General features: G+C 37.3%; 1 protein-coding gene across 5 annotated transcripts in view; it reads left to right on the top strand.

Annotated features, from left to right (window-relative positions):
* Nucleotides 1–387: 387 nt before the first annotated feature.
* FAM76B (family with sequence similarity 76 member B) overlaps nt 388–14835 on the top strand; it is a 31191-nt gene continuing 16743 nt past the window's right edge. Inside the window, exons 1-10 of one of the 5 annotated variants that reach the window (XM_067289680.1) lie at nt 388–570; nt 1065–1129; nt 1510–1564; nt 3014–3169; nt 4092–4288; nt 6325–6372; nt 6570–6650; nt 7336–7468; nt 10702–10803; nt 11448–14020. In XM_067289680.1, the coding sequence (XP_067145781.1) occupies nt 466–570; nt 1065–1129; nt 1510–1564; nt 3014–3169; nt 4092–4288; nt 6325–6372; nt 6570–6650; nt 7336–7468; nt 10702–10803; nt 11448–11537 (1032 nt within the window). In that variant the 5' untranslated portion in view covers nt 388–465 and the 3' untranslated portion in view covers nt 11538–14020. Of the gene's footprint in view, nt 571–1064; nt 1130–1509; nt 1565–3013; nt 3170–4091; nt 4289–6324; nt 6373–6569; nt 6651–7332; nt 7469–10701; nt 10804–11447; nt 14021–14835 lie in introns of those variants that run through there. The other 4 variants (XM_067289675.1, XM_067289683.1, XM_067289690.1 and 1 more) reach the window with 4 other exon arrangements.

The following is a 14835-nucleotide window of genomic DNA, read 5'->3' as shown; positions in this document are numbered from 1 at the left end:
AGCCGAACTCGCCCAGAGCGGTCTAATCAGCGCGGCGGCCACGAGACTCCCCAATCAGGGGCACGCGCAGGGCGGCGCAAGCGCGGCCGGATTGGCCGCGGCGGGGGCCGCGGGTGCGGCCATTGGGCGACGAGTTTTGAAGGCAGGTTTGGCGCGAGGCGGTGATTGGCTGCCGCGGGAGCCCGAGGTGGAGGGAAGGGCGGGGGTGCAGGGTGACGCCGATGCCGACACCGACACAAGGGGGACGCGGCTCCGCGGCGCGGGCTCTGCGCGGGGCCTAGGGCGGCGCGGGCGCGGCGCGGCGGCGGGCGCGCTCCTGAGGCGGCGCCGCCGCGGCGGGGGGCGGGGGGGGCGCGCGGGCGGCTCCTTGGCGGCGGCCCAGGCGGCCGCTCCGGCCCTCGCCCCGGCACCTCCCTCTTCCCCTCCCTCGGCCCGCCCGTGTCCGCCCTGCCGGCAGCGGCGCGGATGGCGGCGGCGGCAGCGGCGGCCGCCCCGGCTCTCTACGCCTGCACCAAGTGCAACCAGCGCTACCCCTTCGAGGAGCTCTCGCAGGGCCAGCAGCTGTGCAAGGTGCGGCGAGCGCTGCGCCCGGCAGCGGCGGGCCGGGCAGGGGCGCTGAGGGGCGGGCTGCGGGACAGCGCCAGCCGCCGCCCCGGTGAGCAGGGGGGTGACCCGGCCCGCCGGGACCGCCGCCCTGCGCCGCTCGGGGCGGGGCGGGGCGGGGCGGGGCTGAGCGGCGCCGGTAACGGTCCCCGTGCCCGCGTGCGGCGGCGGCGGGGAGCCGGGCCCCGGGGAGGCGCCCGAGGCAAGCCGCCCCTTTGCGAGGGCCGCGTTTGGCACTTTCAGCCCTCTGTTTCCTGCGGAGGATGTTTCTGTTGTTTAACCTGGTCCGTGAGACAGGTCTCGTAAAGGGAGGCACCCGCGAGCCTGGCTGAGAGCTTTTCCAGCAGCGCCGTGTGTAGGGAGCTGTGTGAACCTCTTCTGGTGTGAAAGATAAAACATCAAGTGAGGTAACTTGTTTGGCTGGTGTTTTATTTACAAAACAACCTCTCTTTTCTTTTTAGGAATGTCGCATCGCACATCCCATTGTAAAATGCACTTACTGCCGATCAGAATTTCAGCAAGAGAGGTATGAAAGTATTTCATGTCACGGGAAAGCATACTGCATGGTGCTGTTCCCAATCTACTGAAGTAGTGCCTTGGGTTATCAGTGCATCTGCAGAAGGAACAGCTGTTTCTGCAGTCATAACTGTTTGTAACAACAGAAATTCACACAGAGAGAGGAAAACATTAAACTCTCTGAAGAGAGTTGAACCACAGTAACCACAGTGTCTGCTCTAGTGACCCAAGTATGTCGTGTAAACACAGTACAATGTCAGGTCACTTTGCTTATCATTAACTATTTATTATAGCATATATTTGCATGTATGTTTTTCAATAATTGCATGGGAAAGAATTTCAGGGTACGTGTTTGTCACTGAATTCAACATTATGCAATTTTGTCTTTAGCAAAACTAATACAATATGCAAGAAATGTGCCCAAAACGTCAAGCAGTTTGGAACGGTGAGTAGGCTCTTAATTCGAAAAACTGAACTCAGGTTCATTCACATTCTAAAAGAAAAAATCTTTTGGGAATTAAATTTATTTTCCTTTGACAAAAAAAGAATAGCTTTTGGAAAAGTGGTGAAAATTATTGGCAGCTCTTGAGTTCCTTCCTGGATTACAGTCCCTTTTTTCAAAATGAAATTCGTTTGATTATCTATAGTTTAACAGTTATGAATAACTGCAGTACAGCTATTCATAGCAAAAGAATGTTATTTCATTTTATGCATGTAAAGTAATTATTTGCATATTCTCATAAACACATTTGACAGCAGAAAGATGGTTAACTGTGTTTTCAGTGAGTGCTAAAATGTGAAAAGCTAATGATACCACATTTTCTATATGATGTAAGTATTAAAATTTTTAGAGGTTTGTTAACCATATTAAGCTGTTAAGTAGTAAAGGTTCATGAGTATTACTTGTATTGTTACTTTGCATTTTCTCACCTTTAATTGCAGCTTCAGTTCTGTTAGAGAACTTTTTAGTATATGAATACACAAATTCTGCATTGTATCTTAGTGCACTGCGGATACTAATTTGTAAAAGATATTGAGATAATCTTGCTTGTGAAACAGAAGTGCTTAACTTCTGTGTTCTTAGCATAAAACACGTTAGATGAAATTCAGCTTATTGGAGAAACGTAACAGATGTTGGTATGTAGTCAGGCATTTTGTAAATGTAAACTGAAACAAAAGAAACATTCTTTGAAAGGCCTAAAATATTGTAAAATGAAGTATAAGACAGAGCCAACAACATTTTTAGCAATAGTTCATTAAAAAATAAAACTGCTTTGAAAATAATCAGCCATTTCTGACTAAAAAAAAGTGTCGGGAATTTTCTTTTCTAATTTTATATTATTCTAGTGTGGTGTATGGTATAAAAGCTGATGATCTGATCTGAAGGTTTATGAAGGTTTGTTAAATTTCTTAGAGTTGCAGGGATGAGGATGCTAATCTTGGAGCCGTAGGGTTCTTGAATCCCCGAGTAATTCAAGTAGTTCAGAAACCTCTAGGGCCTAAACATGGCTTGATTACTTTTTAAAAATTTTTTAGGTAGTTTCTTTAAGTAATGTAGTAAAATAGAGAAGAAGTTAGCATCCCATTAAAAAAAGGATGGGAGATCCTGAGGGGGAGGGAAAAGTGAACAGTCAAAATGTATGTGTATTCTTCATTGAATTTAATCTCAGGTTTTCATAGAAGGCCCAGAGTTTCTTTGACAGTTGAAGGAGCACCACCTTAAGAGAAAAAGTTAGCACTGAAGGTAGAACCAGTGGAGAAAAGGGGTTTGTGAGATAGATCATATGAAGCCCTAATAGTTTAGAAGCATTGTTGTGTGATTTGAATTATCGGCAAGAGCTCATTATGGAAACCATAAATATATTAACTTTAGTTCTGCTTATCTGTTTTTCAGCCCAAGCCTTGTCAGTATTGTAATATTATTGCAGCATTTATTGGCACAAAATGTCAGCGTTGTACAAACTCAGAAAAGAAGTATGGCCCGCCTCAGACATGTGAACAGTGCAAACAGCAATGTGCTTTTGACCGAAAAGAGGAGGGAAGAAGGAAGGTATGCTTTGTTCCGGAGCTGTAATGGCTTAGGCTGACAATAGAGGATGCTCCTGCTTCATAAGAGGAAGATTAACAGGAGTGTGTCTGAAGTTCACTAATGTCAAATTAAAGTCATTGTGCTGTGCTTTTCAGTGTTTGCATTAAATTCCACAAGTTAGAATCATTATGTTAGCTATTGGGCTAACTTATTTTAGAGTAAATCATTCTTTTTTTAATATGCTTAAGAGTAAGCTGATAGTAGTATTTGGTGAATAGAGGTTAAGTAGCTGAGTAGTTCTTGGTGCTTTGGGTTTTTTTTCCCCATTCATTACATCCTGCGTGTGTCATTAACTTGAATCTATCACTTCACCGCTTCCAATCTGCCTGCCTTGCCTTAAAGTATAGCACCAGAGAGGTAGACTGCTCTGAGCAGCCCTTTGTGTTCAGCTTTCTTAAATAGCTTTGGTGAGTGCCACTTTCTCATTCCAGAAGGTGCTGAGGAAATCACCTCATAAGCCTCTTGCCTGAACCCAAGAATAATGCTGTTTTTACAGAAGAATTTACTTGGTACAAGTAACACGTTGACTGGACATCTTGATTCTGCTCTGGAATACGATGGGTTGAGAGGGTACATGGTGTCTAAACTAAAAATGATTTACCCCTTAAAAAGTTATTCTCACTTTTATGATATAGACTGGATCTAATATTTGCTAAAATTGTCTTGTAGCATAACTTTAAATGCCAAAAAGAAATGAAAAGAGATTCACTATATTAAATAATACTGTGCATATATCTGGGGATATAATATTGCTGTTTCATGCCAAAGAGGATTTTTCTTATAGATAACAGATGAAGTGAGACAGATTTTCTCGCAAATACTAAAGTACATCTTTCTAGTGCAAGTATACTTGGAAACAAAACTGTGAATTATTTCCCAAAAGGTTGATGGAAAGTTGTTGTGTTGGCTCTGCACACTGTCCTACAAGAGAGTACTACAGAAGACAAAAGAACAGAGGAAGAGCCTAGGATCTTCACATTCTAACTCCTCATCCTCATCTATTACTGAAAAAGACCAGCATCATTCAAAACACCACCACCATCACCACCATCATCACCGCCACAGCAGTAGTCATCATAAGTAAGTATTGAAACTTAAAATAGCTGTTGATACATCTTCCTGTTCCACATTCTGTTAGCACTAAGGTCAAATTAAAGGAAATAAGAAACACTGTTTAAAATATGTTGTCGAAAGTTGTAGTAGAATGTTTTTGTGCCTGTTGAAGTCTGTATTCTTGCAAATTGGATGAACAGAAATCAGTGAACAATAGAAAGTCTTGGTGATCTTAAAAATTATTGATGTTAAAGTTGATAGAAGGTCTAGAAAAGAAATCTAGACAATGGCTTACAGAGATAAGTTACTTGGGGATAAACTAGAATTTGGATTTCTAAGCAGTAACTGCTAATTTGCAGACATTCACTATGGGTTAAAACATGTATAGTGGCAGCACGGAGTAGCTATTTCATTTGGAATCCCAATCCTAACTTACTTCATTGTGACTTGTTTGTGTGCGCGTACTCCTAGTTAAATGGTGATGGGGTACTTGCTTGAGAAGCCTAAGCAATGGTGTGAAATCACCAAGGACCAGTTGTGCGTCTCTGGCAGTTGTTATAATCAAATCCTGCTGGAATAGGCAGTATTAAGTGACAGTTCATGAGTGACTGTCATGCAGACATAGGAAAACAACACTGTCAATAACTGCAAAGTTACTGGCACTCTGATAGCATTTCACGTATTTCTGTCTCATCTTGCAACTTTTTTCAACGTGCTTCTCCAGCTGTGGCATTAACACCCTACCAACTTTAATTTACATACTCAATTTATCCAGTTGTAAATCCCAGGATAGATTTGTTTCTTTTTTCTTGCTAATATAATAGCGTTTATGTGATTCTTATTTTTATTGGTAGGCTTATGGCAGCATATGTTAGAATTACTTATTTTGTTCTTTCTTTTTTTTTTTGTGCTGGATAATGAAAACTATAGCTTCAATGGTAATGATCCCTGTTATGAAGGGACACACAAACAGTTTCATTCTAAGCTTCGCTTTTCCAATGCTTATAATTTTCCATTTTTACCAAAACTTGTCTCACCAAGCATGACTTTAAAGACAGAAGCAGAATAATCTGGAATGATATTGAGAACAAGGAGAGAAATACACATGCTTTCACTTAAAAAAATAGATCTATTCCTTAGGAATTTGAAGAAGATTATTTTTGTCAAGCAGAGAGTTGTTGTACTGCTCTTGTTCTCTCTAATCTCTGCTGAAAATTTGAGTTGGAACAAGGTAAATCTGATTTAACGAGTGTGGCAATGATCTAGTAAAGACTAAATTAAAAAAGATTAGCTCTTAGGTATAGAATTTCTAATATACTCAGGAGCTGTTAGAAAAAGCATATATCTATACAGGCTGTAATGCTTTTGGCTTGGCACCTTTTTTTTTAGGCTGCCCTGGGTCTGTTGCTTAAGGTCCAATAGACTCTTCCCCCATCCACTTCAATTATTTTGGGGGTAAAAGAATAATATGAGAAAGAAGTATGAATTCATTGAAATATTTCATTCAATGTAATCTTCTAAATTTTGACATTAATGATTTCTATAGCCATGGGGTTTGGTAAAATTTCTTTTGAAGTTATTGAAGGAAGATATATCTTTATGCTTGAAAAAATTGTTAGATTTCAGGGATCCAAAACTAACCTTGCTCTTCTGCCACCACCACTGGCAGTAGGAGTACAGAAGTAGACATCTTTTTAGGCAGTGTTCACATATTACACAGTATGATATGGTTTTAGACCAACTTGCAAGGTTAGTAATATAAAGTTGACAAAAATTGAGAAATGCTGGAAAAAAAAGGTTTAGCTGTCAGTCTTAAAGTCTACCCCTTGTGCCTTATGATAGTGTAAACATTTAGCTAAAAAATATTTTAATAGCTTCCAAATCTTAGTAAAGAATGATTACAAATATGACAGCTAATACGACTGTCCCACTGGAAGTTCATAGTTGTTAATTTTCTTTATAAAAAAGGGATTTTTCTCAAGAACAGATATCATTTGTGTAAACTTCAAAATGATGGAACATTTGGTCAATTGCTTTCCTTAAGTACATTTCACATATTTCAGAATCAGCAGTCTGAGTCCAGAACAAGATCAGGGACTATGGAAACAGAGGTGAGTATGATAGCATTTATTAATTTCCTTTTAATTTATCTTGCAGTTTGTATTTAAAGGGTCATTTTCCTCGCATTTCTGATTAGTCTCTAGCATTCCAGCTAGGAGCATGAGTTAGTTATTTTACATGTACCAAATGGTGATATTAGAGAGTTATTTAGTATGAGGCTTTAGGTTTACATTTTGTTTGATTTCAGCCATAAATCCTCTGCAGCTATTCAGAATGAAACTCCAAAGAAAAAACCCAAACTGGAATCCAAGCCATCAAATGGAGATAGGTAAAGTTACATTTTTGTACAGCTGAGCCATTTCAAGTAGAGCACTCATTTGTGGCCAGTTGCTTTTTATTTTTTTATTTATTTTTATTTTTTTGGTCTGGAGAACAAGGGAGGTAAAAAATAATTGTCCAGTCAAACAGATTATTGGGTGGCATCTGAATGCTGTTGGTCAGCTAAATTACTTCATTAGCACAAAATTGGCACTGTGTTCCTGCTTTTAAGCTGTCTGGGGCAAAATTAAATAAAGCGTGTGTATAAGGCAACAGTTATCAAAGAAACAGTGTTCCCTAACATCAGTGTTTTTCTCAATTAGATGCAGGGTTGAACCTGCTGCTTTAAGCTGACCTAGTATCTAAAGAAGTCTTTTGAACCTTAATATGTGAGACTGAATCTTTATTCTGTCTCTGGCCAAACAGTTGGAATAAATGTAAAAGTGGCTGCTTCAGTCAAAAGGTATTTGTCCCCCTCAAAGCTAATACTTAATTATATTTCTGCAGGTGTATGTAATGTGTGCCATTAGTAAGGTAATTTGCCAGTTGCATCCATTTCTGTCAGGTACATACTTTTTTTGCATTAGTCCTTAAGGATGTTTGTGGAATTGTTAATTATCCCATTTGAACTTTGAAAACATGTACAGTTTTTTGTATTGATGTTACAAGTAATTTTTTTTATTTATTTTTAGTAGCTCTATAAATCAGTCAGCAGACAGTGGGGGAACTGACAACTTTGTCCTCATAAGTCAGCTGAAAGAAGAAGTAATGTCACTTAAACGGCTTCTGCAGCAAAGAGATCAGACCATTTTAGAAAAAGATAAAAAGGTAAAAGTTGCATCTGCTTAAAGAATTTTATAATTTTGTCCTCTACTTTATAGATTCCTAACAATTCTGTCAAATTGTATGATAAAACAAAAATCGGATACAATTTTTTGTGTATAGCAGCTAATCAGATCTTACCTTCTAAAGGACAACTTTTCGACTTTCGTATCTTGAGTATATTTTGGCTCTAAGTCAAAGAGGAATTCATGTCACCTCACTTTAGCCATGTGTAAGTTAGCCATCTGGTTCACTGTTCCTCATGCTTCATTCCACAGGCCTCAGGTGATCGCTAAAATGCCAGACAGTGGTTTGTGTGTTTTAAGTATTTTTAATTGAGTCAAAACCAAGATCCCATATATCTATGTAGTCTGGCAGGCATGCCAAGTAAGATGGGGAATAAAAGTAGTAAACGTTCCAAGTTTAATCTACTTTTTATTTCGTTTTAAATTAAAGCTACAATAGCAATAATTCATGAGATGCTGTACAGGGTTTTTTTTTTTCTTTATGGGGAGGAAAAGTTAAGTGTTTTGATTTTAAAATATTGATAGTTTTTGTGTAGTGTAGGTTATCTAGTCTTTGTCTGTGGTCAATGACTAGAAGAATAGCTTGGATTAGGTGCCTGGTAAACGGCAAAGGTTAAGTGAGATAAAGTCAAGCCCAAATTACTACAGTGAAGCTTATACAAGAGATTAAGTTTTCAAACAGCCTAATGAATAACAATGGAAGAGAAACAACTCCAAACATTCAGTTCATTTAGCCATTATTAGAGCTTATTTCTTTGCCTTCTGATTTGTTAGATACTTTCAAGACACCGTCTGTAGCCATGGCTCTGGACTGTCTATGCAGGATTAAGTTATGAAATTGTGGTAAAAAATAATATTTATAATACTTTCAAGTAAAAGTTTGATTATAGGTGCATGGTGGCCTATCAAAAATTTGAAGGTTAAGAACGGCTCGTTGGTCCTAGAAGGAAATTGCTTCCACTTTAAAACCACAGATCAGTATCTGAATTTCTGTGCTTAAGCTCTTGTGTAAAGAATACTGAAGCTTTTTAGTTTATATCACTGTTATAGTATAATTGATGTTACTAGTGATTTCACACTAGTGAAATAGATGCTATTTCAAACCTGTAAGTGGTTAATGTGAAAGAGCTGAACAGTCTGTCATGGATCCTCTTTGGGTATTTTTTTGAAAGGACAAGCGTTAAAGCCCTGATCTCTCTCCTACAAAACCAGTAGAAGGTCATGAGTCCATAGGAAATTCTCATATCTATTTTTAAGTTTGATCTACTGGTAAAGCTAACAAAAGGGTTAGGTAAGGAAATGTCACCTACTCTTGTATATCCACTGCAGTAACTTGCATTTATGCTGTTTCCATGGGGAGTGTCTAATAGTTTTCATATTCCTTCTTCTAAAACTTTCGTTGGCCTCAGAGTTCTTTGAACTTAAGCACTCCTTCAGGCATTAATTATTCCCTTTCAGAATGTTAGTGACTTTCTTTAGCTGCTGGGGAGGAAGAAAAGCTGAACACATACAATGTTTGCATAGCTGAACAAATCACAACAAACGAATGCATTACAAAAGTTTTTGCCTCTGAGTTAGTAAATATAAAGACGTGTTGGGGTAAAGGTCTGCAAATGTCGGTCCTGAACCAGAAGTTGTGTGAGATCCTTGTTAAGACTTTGTCCCCAGATTTGTGTAGGGACAAGCATTTGACCAGTTTGGAGTGTTCCAAAAGAGAAATCTTTGAAATGTGTAACTTGGGGAAACACTAAGCTTAGTACACCAGCTCTATAGTGCTATGCAGTCCTTGCTCATCATTTTTTGTCATGAGTCAAGACCTCAGCCATCTTGTTACCAGTACTTGCTGTTTGCAGTAATAATATTGTTTCACATTCTGGACAAAATGTTAGTACGAGACACCGTGAGATTACTATTTGACCCTCAGGAAAGAGACACAATTCACTGACTGTTCATGGGTAATATGTAGTCTAGTTACACATTTCATTATGGTGCAGTGCTACCGCTAAGTTTTTTTTATCCTGAAATTTGCGGCATGTGGTTTTGTACTGATTCCTCTGGAATTTACAAGAGCTTTAATAAGTACATACCTTGAGCAGCAATCTGTGTGCAGTAATGTATATATCCATGTATCAAGACACTTGCAAATTATTTTAGCATCATCTGATTGATGGTTCTTCTGAATACCTTGTTTCATTACTTTTGATTCAAAACATTCCAGTGTTAGTAATAGCGGTCTTAGTAGTTGTTTTAGGAATGTATTTTTTTGTTTTTTATAGCCGACTTCTTTGCCAGCAAAGAGGCTTTATTTCCTGATGATAAATCCAAATTGACCTGAAAAGTTCAAAAGAGCAAGGTGTATCGTGTCTGCTTTGAGGAACTGAACATTTTAAAGAAGGAGGTTCCTAAAATTACTGGGTCTGTGTACAGCAATACATGTAGTAATAGCAGTTCACACAGCTGCACATGCTTCCAGAGGAAGCATTTAGCTGCTTGGAGAGAAGCATGTATCACAATTTAGAAACACTTGCCTTAAAGCAAGCGATTTGGACCTCTGCCAGTCTTAGGAGAGACTCAGTGGCAGGAATACAACAACATATTCTCAGATTTAAATTGTAAGTTAAGTAATTTTAATTACACATTTCTAATACAGTTTAAATCATTATTGCTGTGGCTTTAGACACATTGAAGCCCTGGAATATATACTTCTATTCAGGACAAACTATAGTCTGCTTAAGACTAATTGCGGTATAAAAGGACCCAAAGGAATTGTTTTTATTATCAGTCTGTGGAAGATTTATCATGTGTTACCATACCATATAAATGATATCTGCATGAGACATATCATAACTGAAGACTGGGATAAGTGTCTCACATCTCAAAAAGTACAGCTAAGCTTTGTATATCCCTGTGATCCTATGTCTGACTCTTTTCTTTTTTTTTTTTTCTTTTTTTTTTTCTTTTTTTTTTTTTTTGAGGAATTAGTCTTCTGTGCCCCGAATCCTGAATAAACAATATGGTTGTATAAATGCAGTGGTTTTCCCCATGTGAAATAGACATACTTACTTTTCAAGCTACAAGTGCTGAGCTGTTAATAGTGAACTAGTAAGTAAAGCTAGTGTTGCTGAGATTTGAGGCTTACATAAAGATCTTACAGACTGGTTAGAAGACAGACTGCAGCTGTCCAGGGAGTCTTTATAGAATTTGTGTTTTTAGTTGACAGAGCTGAAGGCAGACTTCCAGTACCAGGAGTCTAACTTGAGGACAAAGATGAACAGTATGGAGAAAGCTCACAAGGAAACTGTGGAACAGTTGCAGGTAAGTAATTCCTTATCCATACTTCAGATATGCTTCAAATGGAATTATACATTGAGGCTTTTCACAGCAGTGAAGTTGTACCAACTTTTTGAATGGTTGTTACCACATTTATCTTAGAATCTGTTGTTACCACACTTTCGTAGACTACAGATAATCTGTATGAATTAAGCTTCTTGTGAGAATTGCTTTCTAACTTTAAGAGTTAGAGACTTGCCTCAGGTGCTTTCTAAGAAGTTATGTTACTTTTCTGTCTGTTCTCTGACAGCACACTGAAAACTGATTTAACTATTGATCTGATTTAATGGCTGAGCCTGACTTGCAACTGACAGTTACATATATCATGTTACAGCGTGTTATCTACTTTATCAGGAATAGTGCCTGAATTAGCTGCCTTATAAATCACAGAGTGAACAGATATGCAGTGTAATCCCTCAGATACTGAATTTAGATGTGCAGGATGTTAGAAATGGAATATGCATACCTAAAAGCACAAACCAGTCTTTGAAAACTGATCGGTAGATTGAGTATTCCCAGCATGCACATTTTGAGACGTTGTTTCATAAATGCAATAGGAAATTAGTGCATGACACCCCTATCTGAGAACTTTAAGTAATTCATAAAACTTTCTCTTATCTGTATTGCAGGCCAAAAACAGAGAACTGCTCAAACAGGTTGCAGCATTGTCAAAGGGCAAAAAGTTTGATAAAAGTGGGAGTATACTAACATCTCCTTGAGGAACTGGTTGTTCATGGAGTTTACTACTCAATGTAAATTTGAGTAATTCTGTGAAGCCCTTAAAATCCTGTGTAGTGGAAAAAATATTTTTGCACACCAGATTAGTTGGCATGTTTCCTACACATTTTTATAATTAATATGCAGCTTTTTTTAGTTACTGTTCAGATAAAATACTTCAACTGGTTTGAAGAATGTTTTTATTTTTTTGATATTGGAAACTTTTTGCCAGCAATAGTATTAAACAATTGCATAGAGAACATAGCAGTGCTCTCTCTAAAGGACAAAACGCAATAACAAACTAGGTGTACGTTCTACAAAGCAGCAACTGAGTCTTTTAAACTATGCTAATGTCAGCCAAAAGTTTGTGAATCTGCAATGACTTTGAATACTGGTTTCTGGCAACTGTTCTTTTACTTTGTATCAGAATATAAATTTAGGATGGAAATCATGGTGCTCTCAAGTGAAACTAAAAAAGACGTGTATGTATTTGTAAATACAATTGTAATGGTTATATTCTTAGTTATAACAAGTAACTAGTGTTTTACATTGTTGTGATAGGGATTTACTGAAAGATTATCTATTGTACAGTAACAGAGGCAGCGTGTTTTTTGTAAGATTTACTGTAGATTTTTCTTGCAAGTGCCTTTCTCCAACTGTTTATTTATAGGAATGTTGGTATTTTGTACATAAGGTTTTTATGTTTTAAAATCATGTTTAATAAATGTTTTATGTAAATATAAATGTGTGTACAGAGGAATCTGAAACAAAGATCAAAGAGGCTAGTGCAGTGCTTGAAGCAGCATTAAGAGCTAGCTAATTGATGGACAGTGAGTATTGGCTTTAGATAACCTTTGTAGATTGTGTCTGTGAGATGTAGAATTTCGTTAGTGCTGCTCATGCCAAACACTTCCTGAACAAAAGAAGAAATGTTTTTTGCCACACTAGAGTTTAGGAGTTTGTATTTATATTTTTCCCTTTGGCACAGCGCTAATTTTAATTCCATAGCAGACATTGTATTCCCAATGTTATATCATTAATTGGCGATATACACTCTATTTTTTTTATTTTATTCCAACTGTCCAGTTTAATGTACTTAGTTGTAACTTATGGTGACTCTTAATGAACTGCAAGATTCTCATTTCCTAGTAAAGATACACAATGAGAAAACAGTAGCCAAAACTAATGGTCTTGAAATTAGTTAAGGGAGTGGGCATGTTGTCAAAGTAAAGGTTTTTTTTTTAAATCTTTTGATTGGATTTTGATTCTAAATTGCATCAGTTTAGGTTTAGCTCTGCTCCTAAAGGACATTAGTCATATTCAGAAATTTCTGTTAAACATACCTTAATATACCCCAAGGTTTCTGCTCAGGAAAGTGAGTTACATATCAGTATAAATTGGAGCAGACTTATGTGAGTAAAAGTTTAGTTCAGCTCTGGGTATTGATTGGTAACAGGGTAACTGCTTATATTTCAGTAAGCTTAATTGTGTAGAATAACCTACACATGTTTTAATTAAAGAACTAAAATCTAAAATTACTTGGCTGTCCACCCATGTTCTGAACTGTGAACACCTTTTCAGTAGTTCAGATAAGTTCTAGCAGTGATAGACTACTGAATAATTTGAAAAATCAAGCTAGCTTGTTTCCTATTGTTTGTGTGTATTTTTTTATACACTAAAATCAAATTTATACATTTGTAAATGCTCTTCTTTAAACTTGCTAAACTAGGGTAGAGAATGCTGCTATCCTTTTGGGAATGTTAGTTTGTTTTTGTTTTTTTTTAATATACAAGTTGGACTTTCATTAATTCAGAGTAATATTTTGATACCAGTTTTCTCCAGTTGAATGGCCACCCATGTTTGGTGAATTTGATTTTAAAACACAGAACTGCATAGTAAATTTAAATGTTTGAATATAGAATAATTTCATGATATCTATTCAAGCTGCAGTAAGGATATTTTAAAGTAACAAACTGAAGTTCCATATTAGAAATAATTGATTTTATAAATCCCAATGTGAAAAATTTTTAGGGGCTTCACAGTATTTAGTTTTAAGTAAATACCTGCTCTTTTTGTTCTATAATCTCATTTTTAACTTGAATTTTTTAAAGTTGTAAACTAGCCAACTGAATCCCAGTCCTGAAAACGGTGTCCTGGAGCTGTAGATTATTGACATAAACTGATGTTCTTTAAACGTGGACCTACAAGGAGATTGTTGTAATGTATTGTGCTTTTTAGCCTGTTTCCAGATGTTGATTAGCATTGACCAGTAATGGCCATTTTGGCTCAAGTTATTTATGTATTTTAAGCCTGTGAATATTGCGGTCCCCTTTTAGATAGTGCGTCTAATTATGCATTCTGCAGTGAAGCTATTCAGCTGTCCACATGTATAGACTATTGAAATACTGTACTGGCACACATCTGACCATTGACATTTTGTACCTTTTCTAAATCCAATGTTTCACAATAAAAACTTGTCAAAACATTAATGTGTCCTTTTAAAATTATTCATAAATTCATATTTCATGTCAATCCTTTTAATACAATACTAACTGGCAAGAAAAAGCAGGGTTTAATATTTGCATTTAATATTTAGATTTTTGTGAAGATTAGACACCTGAGGCAGTCTTCAAATTGTAACAAATTAGAACTTCAGATTAATTAACTTCTATCAAGAAAAGATTTTCTTCTACATTAGGATTATAATATGTGGAAATTTTTTATTGTAGGGAAGAAGGAAAAAACTGAAGGTTTAAAATCTAGTGAAATTTAATAAGGTTTTCAACAGGCTTACATTCTTAAAATGAGGAAGGAAGATTAACATCAATACTTTTATTTAAAAATGCCTGAGTTTCTGTCATAGTTTAATAATCTTAAGGTTTTTCCTTCCTAACATGTATTTGTGTACAAGTTAGGTGATTCTGAGATTGAAATTGACAGTTTTAGGGGGTTTTTTGTCCATTTTCTCTGTTGTGTAAAGTTAAGCACTGATACTGACATGTTGCCAGCTGTGAACCACAATGACTCCTAGTGTTTAGAGCATTTGTGTTATAATCGGTAGCTCTAGTTCTTTATTTTTCTCAGTTATCAGTCTTCATCCTTCTACAGTCTGGAAGAATTCATTTATGAATGAAAGTTCAGAATGAAAAAAAAAGAGTCAAAATAACAAAGTAAGATTCTATAGCCTTCTGGTCAAGACATTTACCTAGAGGGGGTGAAATCTTTGGGTTTCAGACCCCCACTCTTAAGACAGCATGTGTTTCGTATTAGATACTGAATAATGTGCTAATATATACTGAA

Source organism: Apteryx mantelli, chromosome 1, assembly GCF_036417845.1.
Source record: "Apteryx mantelli isolate bAptMan1 chromosome 1, bAptMan1.hap1, whole genome shotgun sequence".
Taxonomy (NCBI): domain Eukaryota; kingdom Metazoa; phylum Chordata; class Aves; order Apterygiformes; family Apterygidae; genus Apteryx; species Apteryx mantelli.
Note: the sequence above shows the minus strand (reverse complement) of the source record. Positions and strands in the feature narration are given on the sequence as shown.